The sequence below is a fragment of the Rutidosis leptorrhynchoides genome, chromosome 2 (genome assembly GCF_046630445.1).
Source record: "Rutidosis leptorrhynchoides isolate AG116_Rl617_1_P2 chromosome 2, CSIRO_AGI_Rlap_v1, whole genome shotgun sequence".
Lineage (NCBI taxonomy): Eukaryota > Viridiplantae > Streptophyta > Magnoliopsida > Asterales > Asteraceae > Rutidosis > Rutidosis leptorrhynchoides.
This window is the reverse complement of record NC_092334.1, coordinates 359,543,511-359,563,891: the sequence shown is the minus strand read 5'-3', so window position 1 is coordinate 359,563,891 and position 20,381 is coordinate 359,543,511. Positions and strand designations below refer to the sequence as shown.

The 20,381-nt window shown below is 28.6% G+C and overlaps 1 protein-coding gene across 3 annotated transcripts; it reads right to left on the bottom strand.

The window, feature by feature from the left end:
* Positions 1-15,318: 15,318 nt before the first annotated feature.
* Positions 15,319-17,922, bottom strand: LOC139891999 (ADP-ribosylation factor-like). 3 transcript variants are annotated; one of them, XM_071875031.1, is made up of 7 exons: positions 17,852-17,922; positions 16,858-17,013; positions 16,644-16,714; positions 16,416-16,535; positions 15,932-16,050; positions 15,635-15,716; positions 15,319-15,490 (listed from the first exon to the last, which is right to left on the bottom strand). In XM_071875031.1, the coding sequence occupies exons 2-7, from the start codon at positions 17,003-17,005 to the stop codon at positions 15,485-15,487; spliced, it is 546 nt and encodes a 181-aa protein (XP_071731132.1). In that variant the 5' UTR covers positions 17,006-17,013; positions 17,852-17,922; the 3' UTR covers positions 15,319-15,484. The 3 variants fall into 3 exon arrangements, with proteins under 3 accessions (XP_071731132.1, XP_071731130.1, XP_071731131.1); XM_071875029.1 differs by lacking the exon at positions 15,319-15,490 and having other exon boundaries at positions 15,626-15,716; XM_071875030.1 differs by lacking the exon at positions 15,319-15,490 and having other exon boundaries at positions 15,626-15,716; positions 17,832-17,893.
* Between the last annotated feature and the right edge of the window lie 2,459 nt (positions 17,923-20,381).

The window sequence follows — 20,381 nt, the reverse complement described above, 5'->3', positions numbered from 1 at the left end:
ATATATATACAAATGATATAGGTTCGTGAATCCGAGGCCAACCATATACTTGTTCAATGTCGTCACATGTATTTTTACTACAAAATACAGTATAGTGAGTTTCATTTTCTCCCTTTTTAAATGCTTTTGCAATATATATTTTTGTGACTGAGAATACATGCGCTTTTATAAATGTTTTACGAAATAGACATAAATAATCGAAACTACATTATATGGTTGAATGATCGAAGCCGAATATGCCCCTTTTGCTTGGTAACCTAAGAATTAGTAAACCGATCTACTAATTGACGTGAATCCTAAAGATATATCTATGGGCCCGACGAACCCCATCCAAAGTACCGGATGCTTTAGTACTTCGAATTCGTTTATTATCATGTCCAAAGGATTTCTCGGAATGATAGGGGATATTCTTATATGCATCTTGTTAATGTCGGTTACCAGGTGTTCAATCCATATGAATGATATTTTTGTCTCTATGTATGGGACGTATATTTATGAGAAATGAAAATCTTGTGGTCTATTAAAATGATGGAAATGATTATTTATGTTAAACTAATGAACTCACCAACCTTTTGGTTGACACTTTAAAGCATGTTTATTCTCAGGTATGAAAGAAGTCTTCCGCTGTGCATTTGCTCATCTTAGAGATATTACGTGGAGTCATTCATGACATATTTCAAAAGACGTTGCATTCGAGTCATTGAGTTCGTCAAGAATATTATTAAGTCATTTATAGTTGAATATATTATAAAATGATATACATGCCGTCAACTTTCGATGTAATAAAAGTTTGTCTTTTAAAAACGAATGCAGTGTTTGTAAAATGTATCATATAGAGGTGAAGTACCTCGAGATGTAACCAAATGTAATGTATTCGTCCAGATGGATTAGAACGGGTCGTTAGAATCTACAACATCATTAATCATTTAAAATACGTAAGTGTACGTTCGACTACTTATTTGCAAAGATTTTTTCTCTACTGATCATATTTATCATACCTAAGGTATACATAAGACCCAAGGGATTTGTGTTGGTTTTATACCTGGTGTTTTAGAAGTCGATTTCAATGGTGAAGTTGTTCAAGTAAGACCCACTTTCTCTTGCTTTGTCCATCTTTTTTGTAAAAGTTTCTTTTGTGGCTTTCATCATCTCCCACAATTGGAATTGGATGCTTTTGTTTTTTGTCCTTCAATGACTATTCTAATTATAGTGTATTTACTAAAGGTTTCAACTGAGGAAGAAATTGAAACCGTAAAACTTCTTGCCCTTAAAGGAGGATTAGTTCTAAATTATACTTATCACTAGCGTCTCTCAACATGTAAAACTACTTTACTTGGTGATAGTACTACTTAAAGGAATTTGTAGTTGTATTAATTAAGGATTAATTGTAACTTATCTTATCACCTGCTTTATTGTTTGTGCATTAAAGTTTGTATTTTTAATTAATAGCATTATTTGATTTCCAGAATTTTTGTGATAGAACTACTAAAGAAGGTAATGAAGACCTTGAGGTGCAGGTCTGCTATGTATATGTTCGTCTTTTGCATTTGGATGTCTATTTTTCAATTAAAATTTATAATTTTATTTGATGAATATAAAAGGCTACCTACCTTGGTTGCTTTTTGTGACCACTCATTGAAAATTTGGATCAACTCCTTAGTTGTAAAAATCTTGCTTGATTATTTGTGTTGTTTTATAATCCATGTTCGGATCTATGATGCAGAGGGCAAGACTAAGACTCAATATCGTGCTGGAGTTTGTTGGATTCATCATGATAAAAACAAGTACAACAGTCCCAAGTTCCGGGTATGCAACTACTCCTTACGTTATTTTTGCTACATTTTCATATGATAGATGTAACTATGTAAAGTGTCTTTTATCTAATATGGCAGAACGTCTTATTTAGCTTGCAAATTCATGTTAAGAAAGCAATGCATGTATATAAGCTCATTTAACTATCAAATCGTTAATTCTAATACCTATTTGCATATGACGGATAGTCAATATGTTTACAATTAACTTTTGTTTTAACTTTTGTTTAGTTTGAATAATTTAATACTTGGATGCATGTTTGATCCATTAGGCGTAGTATGTGAGTATGTGACCCAAATCGTTGTATTATCCTAATTATGTGTTTGAATCTGCCACTATATTCTTAAATTATTTCAATAACTATAGTGTGACGACCCGAAAATTTTTGACAAAATTTAAACTTAATCTTTATATGATTTCGACACGATAAGCAAAGTCTGAAATGTTGAGTCTCAAAATGTTTTGAACTATCTCATGGAATCATTTAACCTTTGACCATTCCCGAAGATTCACGAACAATTGTTTGTAAATAATTATATAAATATATATATATAAGTATAATTATAAATATAAGTGCATATTTAATATTTTAAATTAATAAAGTACACTTTAAGCAAATGAGTTAATTATGTAAAACAATATACAATATAAAAAGTCGTTATTAAAAATGAAGCTATATATATATATATAATTTACATTATAATATTATATATATATAATGTATAAATAATAAATATACAATAAAAATTATTATATAATATATTATATGATTATTAAATATTACAAAAGTATAATACATATATATTATATATGTATAAATATAGTTGTTAATACTATTATTATCTTCGATATTAATACCAATACTGGTATTATTAATATTATCTAAATATATAATCTATATATGTGAAATTGATATATATATATATATATATATATATATATATATATATATATATATATATATATATATATATATATATATATGTATATATAAATTGTTATAGTATTATTATTACTAATATTATTATTATCATTAATAAAATAGTATTATTATAATTAGTATTATTATTAGTAATATTATTTTTATGAATTCTATAGATATTATTATCATTATAATTAATAATAATATTATTATCATTATATCATTATAAACTCTTATTATTAGTATTTCTACTATTATTTAGTATTATTAATAAAATTGTTATTAATTAGTATTATTATTATTAATACATTTATTAAATTAATAATATTAAATATATAAAAACTTTAACAAAGACATGTAACAGATTTTGTTGTTATATATCTGTTTAATATTCTTCTGATGGAAATCGTCGTACTTCTTGTCTCATAAATCAATAAATGTCGATTTCAAAAATCAATTAGGACCGAATTTCAACTGTTAAATCATGTACCTGATCATGCTATATAATTTATCTACTGCCATTGAGAATCAAAAACAGAAAAATAAAAAAAAAATAAAAAAAATAGCTCGACACTCTGAATATATCACTTTTTGGTGAAACCTCGAATTCGATTCTCATTTAAAAATCCTTCAATGTAGTTTTGCTAGGAATGTTGTAAGCAAACTTTCTCCAAAATTTCAGCCTTCAATTCCTAAAAACGATTTCAAATTTTCGAGTCAAAGTTTTGAATTTAAAAAGTTAAACTTTGTTCTTGGATAAAATTCGTGATATCTGTTACAATTAAGGTTAAATTGATGATTGATAAAGATTTTAGGAGCGATTTGAAACCTTTTTGGTGTTGCAAGCTTTGGCTAAAATATTCTGAAACTCAAGATCAATTTTTTTTCTTTCTTCTAAACCGTGAGCTGCAACAGCAGCTTTGCTGTGTTTTTTTTTTTTTGTTATTTGCAATTAATATAAACATTTGATTTTTATAAACTAGTATTATTTTGATGTATCAAAAGTCATTGTGTAATGAGTTGAATAGTTGGTTTTGATCGAACCTGTGAAGAAGGAGGAGAATAATAGTTAGAAAGAAAGATGGGTTAAATTTGATCGGGTTCCTAATTTAATCAGAAAAATGAAAATAGCAGAGTGGATAAGTGTTCTGTTGTTTGAGCGAGAGGTCTCGGGTTCGAGCCCGGGCGTGGGCAGCATATTTTTTTTAAAGCTTGTGAGGTAGTTTTCTTATTTTATTTATTATTATTATTATTATTATTATTATTATTATTATTATTATTATTATTATTATTATTATTATTATTATTATTATTATTATTATTGTTATTAGTGTTATTACTATGATTATTGTTATTGTTGTTATTATTATTATTATTGTTATTATAAGTATTATAATTATTATTGTTAGTTTCATAATAAGTATTATTATTACTATAAGTATTATTAATGTTATTATCATTATTAATTTATCATTTTAGTACTACTATTATTATTATGATTATGATTAGTATTATTATTATTGTTATTATAAAAATAATACAAGTTATTATTATTTTCACTAATATTAGTATTAATATCATTTTTGTAATTATTAGTACTAATATTATTATTATTAACATAAGTCCCATTTTTAACAATATCGTTATTATTTTTAGTATTATCAATATCAATAAAATTATTATTATTAGTAAATCATTATTATCAAAACTATCATTTTTGTTACAGATAAATATTTTGTACCTAAAATATACTTAATACATATATTATAATTATATTGATAGTTTATATACTATATATCAAACATATTAACATTATTTATATAATTACTTATAAATAACAAACTAATGATTTGTTTTAATATAATACTAACCATATATATATATATATATATATATATATATATATATATATATATATATATATATATATATATATATATATATATATATATTATAACAACCCTCACTTTTCGACTTCCGATTTTACTAAAATACCTAGAGTTGTTATATACGAATAAATTTAACGTTGACCGAATAAACGTACGCTTAAAATAAATAATATAATTATAAATATTATAAATAAGATTATGATATATAATATAACATAATTACATCAATGAATATATATATAATATTTATATTACTTTTGTTATTTAGTTAATAGAATATATAATTAACTAAATAATACATAATATTATAACATTTATAAAACTAATAAAAACTATAAATTAATAATCATAAATTTTAATTTTTATAAAAACTAAATATAATAATAATTTTTATATAAAATTCGTATTTAATAATTAAACAAATATAGAAATAAAATGTTAAATGTTCTTAGAAATATATTAAACAAATTTTTTTTTTTTTAGAATTTTATACAAAAAAAAATCAAAACTATATATACTTTTAATAAATAAATACAAAAATACAAACACTTTTTCTTTTAAGATTTACTTTAAAAAAAAATACAAACTACTTTTATTTTAAGATTTACTTTTAATAAAAATACAAACTACTTTTTATTATTTTAACTTTTAAGATTTACTTTTAATAAAAATACAAAATACTTTTTCTTATTTTAACTTTTAAGATTTTACTTTTAATAAAAATACAAACTACTTTTTCTTATTTTAACTTTTAAGATTTTACTTTTAATAAAAATACAAACTACTTTTTTTTATTTTAACTTTTAAAATTTACTTTTAATAAAAATACAAAATACTTTTTCTTATTTTAACTTTTAAGATTTTACTTTTAATAAAAATACAAACTACTTTTTCTTATTTTAACTTTTATGATTTTACTTTTAATAAAAATACAAACTACTTTTTCTTATTTTAACTTTTAAGATTTACTTTTAATAAAAATACAAAATAATTTCTCTTATTTTAACTTTTAAGATTTACTTATTTTAATTTTTTTTTACCTAACATTTTCAACTATAAATACCACATACATTTCTCATTTCAAACTTACACCTTAATCTCTCATTTCTCTCTTAAAGAACTACTTCTAGTTGATATCTCGGTCACTTACTTGCTTTACTTTCCTTTCTTGCGTGGAATACTTCAACTGCTATTTAATGTGAGTTTCATTTGCTCCCTTTTTATATATATTTTTGGGCTGAGAATACATGCGCTGATTTATAAATGTTTTACGAAATAGGCACAAGTACTAAAACTAATTCTATGTGGGTTTAAACCAGAAATATACCCTTAGCTTGGTAACATTAAACTACTTGTCTATGTACGGTAGGCGCGAATCCTAAAGATAGATCTATTGGGCCTGACAAACCCCATCCTGACTATGGGATGCTTTAGTACTTCGAGGTTATTTTAAACACACCTGATCTGGTGTACTTCAGAGGGTAAAACATGAACGTTAAGGCTTGTTACCGGGTGCCTACAACTTATAGAATGCTTTTATACACTTGCTAGTGTACGGATATTTATGAAACTGAAATCTTGTGGCCTATTATTATAACGGAAATGATTGATTTTGATAAACTAATGAACTCACCAACCTTTTTGGTTGACACTTTAAGCATGTTTTGTCTCAGGTGACGAATAAGATGATTGCCATGATTGCTACCTGATGAATTGAATGCTGCTACATGGAGTCTTCATTTCATTACATTTACTTTGCATTAAGACTATTATTATTATTTCAGTTTAAATTTGATGTAAAACTTTTAATGCTTCCGCTGTTTTATTAATAAATGTTTTATTCAAAACGTCTCATATAGAGTCGTTCTCGTTTATACAACTGTGATTTGATATAATTAGTCACAAATACCCTAGGCCCTAATTTGGGGGTGTGACAGATTGGTATCAGAGCAGGTTGTTGTAGAGAACCAGGATTGCATTTTATGTGTGCCTTATACAATTAGGTACCTTAGCAATGTAGGACTACAACTTTCCTTTACCATAGTGCCTTTAATTGTTGCCTTTAATTGATAAATGCTACACTATACCTTAGAAACTATACTTAAATCTTAAGATTATAACATACACGATAATGTGAAATTACTCGAACGTCAACGCTACTTAAGGCCTAGGGTGATCCTTGGTACCACTATGGGACGCTTGTGGATTTCGAATGCCAAACTTAGATTTTGGTCGAGAATTCCTGGGCCAACCGGTAACAATTGATCATTCAAGTGACTCGGCGGTGGCATAGATGTTTGGGTATGGTGCACAATATCAAACCTGACTATAGTGATCATACAACACTTAGTCACTTACGCACTTAATAAGTGGTGAACTTATTAAGAACAACTCACCTAGTCATCTATCCTGGTTTTGTGTATTACATATGTATTACATGAAATATTATCCAAGATTTTTGAAACTCCTATAATTCATACTCAAACGTATATAACTCCCTGTTATATCACGAACCTATATGCCTTATGCCTTATGCCTTTATGCATCGGTTTGCGAACCGGGAAATGTCATTGGGTTATCACAGTATACGAATTGAAAGTCTTTAATCGAAATGTTATTAGATTACATACTTATCATTTTATAATCTCGACACGTCATACTGCCATTATTAGAGTATAGACAAATCATATCTTAGCATATCTATTCCCAATAGACCTTGTCTAACACTTTTCCTAAATTTCCTCCGTAAATTACGGAAATCTTTCTGCTATATATACGTATTCAAGGAGATGAATATATCATTCAATATTCAACACCCATTTCATATCAAACCCTATTCCAAACACATAATATGGATTTCTCACCTAATTCCTCAAGTTCTTCTAGCTCCAAAGATAGCGTGACAGGAGCACACCCACCGATCAATTACCGTGATTTCTTTAGAAAATGGGGATGGGTTCGCGAAATACTCACCCTATGGAGAAATGAAGAAGGTACTCCTTATCACGAGCCAAACTTACCACCAAACGTCAGAGTACTCGATCCTCTTACTGGCGAACCTGTTCGCAATACCGTTTTCACTCTTTTCGCAAGGATTTTCCGCCTCGAAGGTCGACTCGATGTAACCAACGACAATATTCGTCCTCTACTCTCGAATTCTAACCAGAAAGGGTTATTAGAAGAAGTTAGAAGACTTCGAACTAAATATCAAGAATTGACAAACCTTACAGAGGAATGGGTAGAACAAATCCATAGACTCGAGCGTAAAGTAGAAACCCTGGAGGAAATAGTGCGCGATTTGGTAGCTAGGCTCACACTTACTAACCAAGTACCACAAGCAGCACCAACAGCAGCACCAGCACCAGCACCAGCACCAGCACCACCAGTACTATCAGCATCACCACCAACAGCATCAGCTTCACCAACAACAACATCAGCATCCCACGTCTCAACATCATAATCGGTACCTCAAACATCGACATCATACGCCCATAGATACTAAGGAATATTAGTAATAATGAGTTAAGATGTATTGACTCATTCTTCCTGAAGAATTATATATGTATACTTTATATATATATGGTTTGGAACAATAATAAATCTTTTCGTACTAAACTATTACGTGTGAATCTTAACTAGTATGTACTACTTGGTTAATTCATATCACTAATACGCTATGATGTACATCCTTCGTTAATGACTTAACAATCATTAATCACTGCTTCAGTACAATAAACTCCATTTCATAATAAACTAAGTGTATTATTCAAATGCATGTGTGATTTTACACTCCTATTTTTCGATGTACTCGAAAATTTCTCGAAAACATCATTTGTGCCTTATGAATTTCACAAGAAATCCACGAGCATCAACATCATTTACTGAGGTATATTAATAACAATGAACGATGAAGTATTGATTCATAACTTCATTAAAGAAATATTCCGCGACGATTATGTAATCTCTAAAGTTTTGGAGATTATTTATTCTCGTTTCAACCGTAAATCAAATGAGTTTAATATTATATTAACTTATTAAATCCATAATTACATCTGAAGAAAATATATATGTATGTATATTTTCATAAAGATTGTATTTAAAAATTCTTTTGTACAAACTGTTAATTGTGAAAATATTTTAACGGGTAGGTAATACCCAAGAAATATCTAACATTCACATTAATATATTACATTGTACATTCTTCAAAATCCTTGAAAACATATCAGATTGATAATCAATGATTCAGATCAGTTAACCTTGAGAATGCTGATGAAGCAGCAAAAGCTGTAGATGGCCTTAATGACCAGAAGCTTGATAATAAAGAATTGTGTGTTGGAAAAGCTCAAAAGAATATCTGGTATTGAAAGACGGATTGAGCAAAACATGAAGGAGACCAAGGACAAATCCCAAGGACTAAACCTATAACCAAAGAATCTAGATGATTCGATTTCTGAAGGAAATCACAGAAGATCTTTTTACGCATTCTAAATCCTTACAGAAGAATTTCTTCATTATCCATCGATTTTAGAAATTCTAAAATATCATCATATCTTTCGTTATAAATATCCTCGATATTTCTAAAGATATCTTCATAACGATTCTTGTCCGCAATTAATTATCTCTTTGCAATATCTTTATTACATCATAAAGGAAAGCTGTTTAAGTTTCTATATTCCGTAAAATTTAAATTCAAATTTTGAATGATTTGAAGTAGTGTTGAGAATTGAAGCATGAGTTAGTATAATATAATGACGTCAGGCCAACATGATTATATTACAGTAAGTCATGCTAAATTTTTAATGGAAGATGATGATTCATAGACTTTATAATCATCATTTGCCATGTTACACGACTCTTACATTCTACTTAATCTCTGAACATATCAAGCAAATATATTCTTGATAGTTCTATCCTCAGTAATTCTGGTAATTTACCAAATCAAATCATGATATTACGCTTAGAACAGTAGGTCCATTCGAAACTTCATACCTACAAATTCTGGACCATTACTCGCTTTACTTAGAGTCGAGAGGAGAATAAAAAGGCAAAGAGCTCTAACATATAAGGGAAAATATGTAGCCCGATAACGATGCCGAAATTACAAACCGTGTATATCAATACGTATTGCAACGTAAAGACATGGGAGAATTAAAAACACTATAACCCGAAGGTAATAGTAGAAGAAAACAAATTCCTCTAGTGGTAAATGAAAAAGAAGAATGACTGAAATGATAGTCAGAAAAATATCCAGGATAAGAACTGGATGGAGCATTCTCACAATCTTTGGAAGTATGAATTGAGGAAGAAAGTATAGAAGTGGTAAAGATAATGAAACGGAAGAAGCTAATTTATAGCAAAATTCCAAACACAGCAATTGAAGCAATTCACCTCATTTAATCAAAGAAAATTTCAAATTCCTTAATTACCGGAGAATCAAATCTTATGGATTACGAAGATTTCCTTTAATCCCTTGAATTCCAAAAATCAATCGTGACTACGTCAAAAGTTAAGGCGAACATTTAATTTCTCATTCACTCTTTTACAATAGCTTCGTTTATACGCTTCCTATAATCAAATCGTTTTATCCATATTATTCAGTAGTGATAAAACTTTATTTTTTCAACTTATATTCATCATTACAATATTCTTGTTGTAAACAATGATGATCTCTATCAAACTTCATGACTATAATTTTCATGAACTACTCTCTGTTTTGTCTACCCTAATATTGTGACATAAACACTCAAAGTTTTAAATAAGCTCAATACTATTCATAACACATTTCATGTGTTCAGTTTACTAAAATGCTCGTATAACACCATCATCCCTTTTGAGGATAACCTAGTCAAATGACACTCTTATTAATCCTTTAGATAACCTCCGCATTAATGATAAAATGCACTTTATAGAAGAACCTGTAAGAAATTAGGGTTCGTATTATTTAAATGCATGAAACAGAACAATATTCTATCCGTTGGAATTCACGAAAGGCCCCGAACCTACCTTGGAACGTGAAGACCAGATAAAACGTAAATATCCTCGTTTAGGTACGAACAACGCTGATTGATGGCAAAAACTAAATTTCGGGACGAAATTTCTTTTAACGGGTAGGTACTATAACAACCCTCACTTTTCGACTTCCGATTTTACTAAAATACCTAGAGTTGTTATATACGAATAAATTTAACGTTGACCGAATAAACGTACGCTTAAAATAAATAATATAATTATAAATATTATAAATAAGATTATGATATATAATATAACATAATTACATCAATGAATATATATATAATATTTATATTACTTTTGTTATTTAGTTAATAGAATATATAATTAACTAAATAATACATAATATTATAACATTTATAAAACTAATAAAAACTATAAATTAATAATCATAAATTTTAATTTTTATAAAAACTAAATATAATAATAATTTTTATATAAAATTTGTATTTAATAATTAAACAAATATAGAAATAAAATGTTAAATGTTCTTAGAAATATATTAAACAAATTTTTTTTTTTTTAGAATTTTATACAAAAAAATCAAAACTATATATACTTTTAATAAATAAATACAAAAATACAAACACTTTTTCTTTTAAGATTTACTTTAAAAAAAAATACAAACTACTTTTATTTTAAGATTTACTTTTAATAAAAATACAAACTACTTTTTATTATTTTAACTTTTAAGATTTACTTTTAATAAAAATACAAAATACTTTTTCTTATTTTAACTTTTAAGATTTTACTTTTAATAAAAATACAAACTACTTTTTCTTATTTTAACTTTTAAGATTTTACTTTTAATAAAAATACAAACTACTTTTTTTTATTTTAACTTTTAAAATTTACTTTTAATAAAAATACAAAATACTTTTTCTTATTTTAACTTTTAAGATTTTACTTTTAATAAAAATACAAACTACTTTTTCTTATTTTAACTTTTATGATTTTACTTTTAATAAAAATACAAACTACTTTTTCTTATTTTAACTTTTAAGATTTACTTTTAATAAAAATACAAAATAATTTCTCTTATTTTAACTTTTAAGATTTACTTATTTTAATTTTTTTTTACCTAACATTTTCAACTATAAATACCACATACATTTCTCATTTCAAACTTACACCTTAATCTCTCATTTCTCTCTTAAAGAACTACTTCTAGTTGATATCTCGGTCACTTACTTGCTTTACTTTCCTTTCTTGCGTGGAATACTTCAACTGCTATTTAATGTGAGTTTCGTTTGCTCCCTTTTTATATATATTTTTGGGCTGAGAATACATGCGCTGATTTATAAATGTTTTACGAAATAGGCACAAGTACTAAAACTAATTCTATGTGGGTTTAAACCAGAAATATACCCTTAGCTTGGTAACATTAAACTACTTGTCTATGTACGGTAGGCGCGAATCCTAAAGATAGATCTATTGGGCCTGACAAACCCCATCCTGACTATGGGATGCTTTAGTACTTCGAGGTTATTTTAAACACACCTGATCTGGTGTACTTCAGAGGGTAAAACATGAACGTTAAGGCTTGTTACTGGGTGCCTACAACTTATAGAATGCTTTTATACACTTGCTAGTGTACGGATATTTATGAAACTGAAATCTTGTGGCCTATTATTATAACGGAAATGATTGATTTTGATAAACTAATGAACTCACCAACCTTTTTGGTTGACACTTTAAGCATGTTTTGTCTCAGGTGACGAATAAGATGATTGCCATGATTGCTACCTGATGAATTGAATGCTGCTACATGGAGTCTTCATTTCATTACATTTACTTTGCATTAAGACTATTATTATTATTTCAGTTTAAATTTGATGTAAAACTTTTAATGCTTCCGCTGTTTTATTAATAAATGTTTTATTCAAAACGTCTCATATAGAGTCGTTCTCGTTTATACAACTGTGATTTGATATAATTAGTCACAAATACCCTAGGCCCTAATTTGGGGGTGTGACATATATATATATATATATATATATATACTAATATAACTAAATATATAAGTATTAAACATTCTAAATATATATACAACATATATATATATATATATATATATATATAACATATAATTTAAGATATAATATGAGTATTTATTTTTAATGGAATTTAGTATAAATTCTATATAACTAAAAATATATACTAATAAAGGAAATTATGTGATTCCATTAAATGCATTAATAAATATACAAATGATATAGGTTCGTGAATCCGATGCCAACCCTACACTTGATAAATGACGTTATATGTATTTTTACTACAAAATACAGTATGGTGAGTTTCATTTGCTCCCTTTTTAAATGCTTTTGCAATATATATTTTGGGACTGAGAATACATGCGCTGTTTTTATAAATATTTTACGAAATAGACACAAGTAATCGCAATTACATTCTATGGTTGGATTATCAAATCGAATATCACCCCTTTTAGCTTGCTAGCCTAAGAATTAGGGAACAGACACCCTAATTGACGCGAATCCTAAAGGTAGATCTACGGGCACTAACTCCCCCCCATACTGGAAAATGGTATGCTTTAGTACTCCGAGTTATTAATACAGATGGATTTCTGTTTTGGGGATATTCTATATGCATTTTGTTAATGTCGGTTACCAGGTGTTCAATCCATATGAATGATTTTTAAACACTTGCGAGTGTATGATTATTGAATAAAGGAAATCTTGTGGTCTATTAAAATTATGGAAATGATTGATTACGATAAACTAATGAACTCACCAACTTTTTGGTTGACACTTTAAAGCATGTTTATTCTCAGGTATTAAGGAAATCTTCCGCTGTACATTTGCTCATTTTAAAGATATTACTTGAAATCATTCATGGCATATTTCAAAAGACATTGCATTCAAGTCGTTGAGTTCAATAGAGATTATTATTAAGTAAATGACATATTAGGTCATTTATAAGTTGCATATTATGAAATGGTATACATGCATATCAACTTTCGATGTAATGAAAGGTTGTCTTTTAAAAATGAATGCAATGTTTGTAAAATGTATCATATAGAGGTCAAATACCTCGCGATGAAATCAACTATTGTGAATCGTTTATAATGTATATGAACGGGTCCTTTCATATAGGGTGTCACAAGTTACAAAGAAAGGGAAGTATGTTCAATCATGTGTGGTGCAACTATACTACATTACCACTTTATGTGCATGTGACTCTAGGTAAGTTTACCTTAATATTTCAACATCAAACTTACCATGTTGAAGTTCCCTATTGACCTTAAATTATGTTAATTTCCATGAAAGGTAATTGTGACTTATTCAGGGTGATATGCATTATGTTTTCTGTAAGCATGAGTCTTGCCTAAGAAAATAGTGTGCTTTTGGATCTGCTGGTTCCAAATTTAGAAAAGTTCATATATAATCTATGATCTGATTAAGCTTAACTACTATTATCACCGGTGTTCTTTTGCTATAATAGGTTTGTGCTGGTAATGCATGCCAAGAGACAATTGTCAATGGGTTCTTCTTCTTGTGAAAATCTCTTATAGAATATTGTCACTGTGGGAAGTGGTTTCATTGAGTACTAAAATGAAATATTATGTAGTTTTTGTTTTGGCAACGCTTTCGATACAATTGTGGTGATTGTAAGACATTGTCACAAGCATGGATTTGGGTCATGGTGCGAGAAGACTTTCGGCTAGCTTCGAGAAAACAATTGTGTATTGCTTGATCATGTATATACACTATAAATACACTTTATTTTTTTTATTCTGTATGTGAAATGATTGTCAAACAAATATATAACATTAAATAATTAGTTTTACATCGATATCTCGATATGCCTTTAAAAATCTCGCGAATTCGCGGGTATTAAACTAGTTATTAATATTAATATAATAGTCTAATAGTAAATCATAAATAAAATTCTTAGTTGCGGGGTAGATTAACATCATCGTCAAAAAAACTATTTCTCTTTATAGTGAATTTAGGTAGCGATTCATCTATAAATATTACATCAATTGCATGTCGACTGGGAAACAATGAAATCATTCTAATGTCTAAACACATTGGTACACAATTTGCTTGTCTTCGATTCAATATATGAAAAGAAAAAAAAGAAAAAAAGTATCAAATCTCTGTTTCTAGGTTAAATAAGAACCATTACATATTTTTTTGTTAATACCGGAATTGATTATCGCATTATTAAACATTTAAACCTTTCAAAATCATTTAATCTAGACATCCGTTCTATTTTTTTTTAAGGTGACTTTAACAAAGATGCATATAGTGTTTTCTTAGTAAATCATAATCATTCACTATTGCTCCTTATAGAATGAAAAAAATCATTATATATATATATATATATATATATATATATATATATATATATATGTGTGTGTGTGTGTGTGTGTGTGTGTGTGTGTGTGTGTGTGTGTGTGTGTGTGTGTGTGTGTGTGTGTGAGAGAGAGATCAGTTTTGAAAGATTTTTGACCAGTCGTGCAACGCACGGGTTCAAAACCTAATATTATTATATACTTTATATAGTTGTGTTGAGTAAAAGAACTTTAGTCATTTATTTTTGAAGGTGAACTATTTATTTAAAACACCTGAAAATGAGATAATGGAGAATAAATCACGATGGAAGAAGTAACAATATATAATTATAAGTTTATTAATACGTCATTATAAATATCAAAGTCAAATGTACGTAAATAAAATCAACCTTCAATTCACAATCTTCCTATAAACTTTGGTTTAAGCCAAACCACGATAGTACAAGCTGCATTTGAAGGATATATAAAGAATCCTTAATTATTTTCCACACGAGAACCACAAAGAAATCATTTGTGCCCATCTGATGTACGTTTTTATACCTGCAACAAAAGGTATATCATAAGGACCAAAGCTTACATCAGTAGATTACAGTAATAAAATTGACGTATATACGTCCATCCATCGGTCCATAACTAGAAAAAAGCTACTAATCTAGATGTTTTTAGCACTTCAAGTTAACTTGCCTTGCTAACAATGTTTTTGGAGAGCCATTCTAGACCTTCATAAAGCCCTTCACCAGATGTTGCACATGTGCTTTGAATGTACCTAAACATTAACATACCAATTAGTTAACAAGACATATATTCACAAAGTTATTTTAAAAATGTGTCATATTTGGGTTATGGTTCAAATATATGTGATTATGATTATGAACCGAGTCAAACAGTTTAAAAGTCAATAGAACTTCTAAATATACTTCAAGTGTCCACAACATTTCAAATAATCAAACAAAAAGTTTTTTAGAATTTAGGGCACTTTACCAAGGGCGTTGACGAAGAGTATGCAGACCGAGCTTATCAGTTAATTCTGCAGCATTCATTGCGTTTGGCAAATCTTGTTTGTTAGCCAAGACCAGAAGAACCGCGTCTCTTAGTTCATCCTGTAATTACAATCGAAGTAACTTTAAGTTGACTGATAGTTCGAATCAATAAACTATGGCTCTTTAAAGGAGCGTCAATGACACATAGTTCGAATTGTTAATGGATGGGGCATCTTGCCCCTCACATTATGAAATTGACAGCCGATTGTGGACTGGTCTGGGTTGGGGGTTATTAACCTTTTGCGGCGAAAAATAAAAAAAGAAAAAAAGAAGAAAAACAATTAAGACTTGGTGTTCTAGTGACTTTTCTAAAGGATACGAAAAATCGGATTAATTTTGTGTTCAACTTCATCATGATGAAACCATGATATAAAGGATAGTGAAAATAAGTTGCAAGTATATGCAAGTAAATGAGAATGGCAAACCTCATTTAAAAGCTTAAAAAGCTCGTCCCTTGCTTCAATTACGCGGTCCCTGTCATTGCTATCCACTACAAACACGATCCCCTGTGTGTTTGCAAAGTAGAACCTCCACAAGGGACGAATCTTGAAACAAACAAAAATAAAAAGACACAATTTACGTCAAACCACAAGAAACACAAATTTGATAGTTCGATCCCATTTAACACGGAACTAAATAATAACAGTACAAACCTTGTCTTGGCCACCAATATCCCACACAGTGAAGCTGATATTTTTATATTCAACAGCTTCAACATTGAATCCTGAAAACAAACTTTTAGTATTAGAAACCTTCTAACTATTAAGCTAATAAAATGGGAAAACATTCCTATATGTGTTTTTCAAGATGCATCACTTAATGAAATTATATGATATACATCTTCTATATATAACGATGACGACGTACCAATTGTAGGGATTGTTGTCACAATTTCTCCGAGCTTTAGCTTGTATAAGATGGTAGTTTTACCAGCAGCATCAAGACCTACCATCAAAATTCTCATCTCTGTCTTTCCAAATAACTGGCTAAACAACTTGCTCAAACTCATCCCCATCTTTCGATCTGTTGCATCAGATCATATACGTAGTACGTAGTTATTATATTTGAAAACACTTTAGTGTACATTCAGATATAGTCATAAACAAAACAGAATTGTCATGGCTTCTAGCAAATGAACCAATGTAGTTCATAATAACCTCCCTCACTTACATAACTATAGATAATTGACTTCTTCAATCTTCACAGAAAGTAAAATGATTCTCAGTTAGGTCGAAAAACTAGGGAATTAGGGTTCCACACTGTTTCATTAATGATTATAAACACATTATATGCTATAGTATTTTTATGAAGGCATGGTTGGCTTGAAATATTTCTAATATACTTATAAAAATATAATCCGTGTTTTCATATTGGTTGGAAGTTCTTTCGGAATCAACAATATTTAGAGATCGTTCTCAATCACATTGATAACTATTTACTCCCTAGTCTCAAAAATATTTTCGGATTTTTTTTTTTAGGTTTAAAATATAATTGCGAATTTTCTATTATGTCCATAGTTCAATGAGCTATTTTAACTAAAATAAATTATTATAAAAAGTAATTAATAAATTACATGTTATATTAAAGGCTCTATATATCCAATAATAAAAAAAATACATACTCCATAATTAGAACTTTAATGATTTTTTTCTATTTTTTTTTTATTTTTTATTTTTTTTTTATTTTTTACATTAAAGGACAATTTACAATTTTTAGAACAAACAAAATCAACAAGGTGGATTTTTTATTTTTAAACTGATGGAGTATAATACAATTCCAATTTACAATGGTTAAGTATTTCACAGCATAATACAAATCAAGCCAATGGAATGGATGTGTACCTTAAAATGCGAGATATTACCTGGTGCTTAAGATGTTTGTAACTTTAACTTTTTGAGTTGTACCTTTCTGCTTTCTGATCGAATATATAACGTATTTGTATGTATATTCTGTTATAATTATTAGTGAGAGTTGTCCCTATTTATAGTTTCCCATGATATTGTCCACAAGTCAATTTACATAGCACCATTGACCAAGTTTTGGAATATATCGACCTATTGCTTAAGTTTTGAAGAATTCATCTACCGCAAGTTATACACTTCATTAACACCATTTAGAATTCACCACGTGGCAGAGTTCACTAGGCTTGAAATTCACGTGTAAAGTCTCTTTAATACAGTATTTAAAAAAAAGAAGACAAAATTGACTATTTTGACAATGTGTTTTTCACTTTTTATCCGTTTCATTTCTTTGTTTTATTGTCTGCATTTTTAATCCTTAAAAGCATTTTAAAGTCCCTATTACATCCTTCACTGCTAACTGAATCCGTTAAAATTATTCACACGGACTATCGACGTAATCTTTAACTAATTAAATTACAAAAATCAATTCCTTCTTTCTCTCATTATATCCGGCAAGTACATACAAATTACAGTAATATATACGGAGTATACATCTCAAACCTCAACCGATTCATCCTGACGATCTCCCTATCGATTATTCTAGTTTCATCGCCATCATGGGGTTGCCGGCGTTATGTTTTATGTATGTTCAGGTTTGCTGTTATGGAATGGTGAGAAATTACCGAAGCCCTAAATTGTTTATGAATATTGTTTTCGGAAAATAATGAAGCAAACAAATTACGAGTATATAAGTTTCTGGAACATAACATTAAACCAATTAACTGTCCTCTCACTGATCTTCTATTTATTTACATACAATGAAATCTCTTTTAAACATTAAAAGAGAACCATTATCTCTCTTAATTAAATAACCTAACCCCTTTATGACCATAGGATCAAGTCTAACTTTTAATCACAACCATCCATTTGAGGTATTTGCTAACAAAAAAAATTAGATTAGCTAATCATCCTGTTAAATGACTAAAATACCCTCATATTAAATTCTAATCTACAACAGGTACGACTCAGTTAACCTCTGACATTGAATCAGAAAACCTTATTGTTCTTTCAAATCTCTGACGATCTTCTCCTTACACAAATTATACGTTCACCTTAACAATCAAATGATCGATTGTTAAGGGAAACCATAATCTGCGAATAATAACTGATAGTGCTCCAAATGAAAATATATTTAGGCACAATATCCTTCCAATATGTAAAGCTTTTAGTTACAATTGTTCTATTTTTATGTAACATTCGTTTAAATAAATAAGTGCGAAGACAAAAGAAGAAAACGACGATTTGAAGACGCAAATAACCAAAAAGCTCAAATGTACAAGATACAATCCAAGTGGTTCAATTTATTGATGAGAAACGTCTAAAAATTACAAGAGTACAAGTCGCGTAACGCAAAAGTACAAGATATCTTCGCGTACGAAAGGACGTTCGAAAATCCGGAACTGAGACATAAACCGAGCATCAACGCGCGAGACAACGGACCAAAAATTACGAGTCAACTATGCACAGGAATATAATATAATATATATATAATTATATAAAATTATATATATTATATTATATATTAAAATAAAACGTCGGCAAACTAGAAAACAAAAGCAAGTGTGCTGATCCAGGCTGGCCATGCGATCGCATGGCCTGGCTGCCTTAATCCCATGCGATCGCATGGCTGGGAAAAGGTGGCCAGGTCCTATAAATTGGCCAGTTTTCTGCGAATTATACACACCTCAAGTTTTCTTTCTTCCTCTGTAAAGAATTATATTTATATTTATAATATTAAGTTTAAGTTTAAGTTAAGATTAATAATAATTGGGTTATTGTAAGAAATGTTTTACGGGTTTTAAGTCGAAACTCTGTCCGGGTAACACTACGTGATTAATCATCACTGTAAGCTATGTTCTTCCTTTTTAAATTAATGTCTCGTAACTAAGTTATTATTATGCTTATTTGAGCCGAAGTAATCGTGATGTTGGGCTAAATATTAAGATGGAGTTATTGGATTTTGTACCATAATTCGGGTTTGGACAAAAGACCGACACTTGTGAACATTGGACTATTGACTATTAATAGGTAGGGGGTATTGTCTAATTGAATGACAATTCGTTGGAATCTGTCGAACCTATCTTCAAATTAGTTAATCTAATAATTATTAAATTGATTACGAATGTCCTATTTAGTTACGTTTATACGATATCGTTTACAATCATTTAATTAATCAACTGGATTGGGTAATTGATTATTCATTTTGGCCAAGTGGATAAATTAATATATCATGGAATAATTAAAACAGAGGTGGATTACATACAAGGATAATTGGTGTAATTGTTAACAAAGTATTAAAACCTTGAATTACATGCAGTCGATAACCTGGTGTAATTATTAACAAAGTATTAAAACCTTGTTACACTCTAAATCCCTAATTAGTTGGAATATTTGACTTCGGGAATAAGGTTAATTTGACGAGCATTTTAT

Coding starts and splice junctions, on each gene's coding strand:
- LOC139891999 (XM_071875029.1), bottom strand. CDS start 17,005: ATGGGGATGAGTTTGAGCAAGTTGTTTAGCCAGTTATTTGGAAAGACA. Junction 16,536..16,643: donor ATATTGGTGGCCAAGACAAG/GTTTGTACTGTT, acceptor GTTTGTTTCAAG/ATTCGTCCCTTGTGGAGGTT. Junction 16,051..16,415: donor TTTTTAAGCTTTTAAATGAG/GTTTGCCATTCT, acceptor TTGTAATTACAG/GATGAACTAAGAGACGCGGT.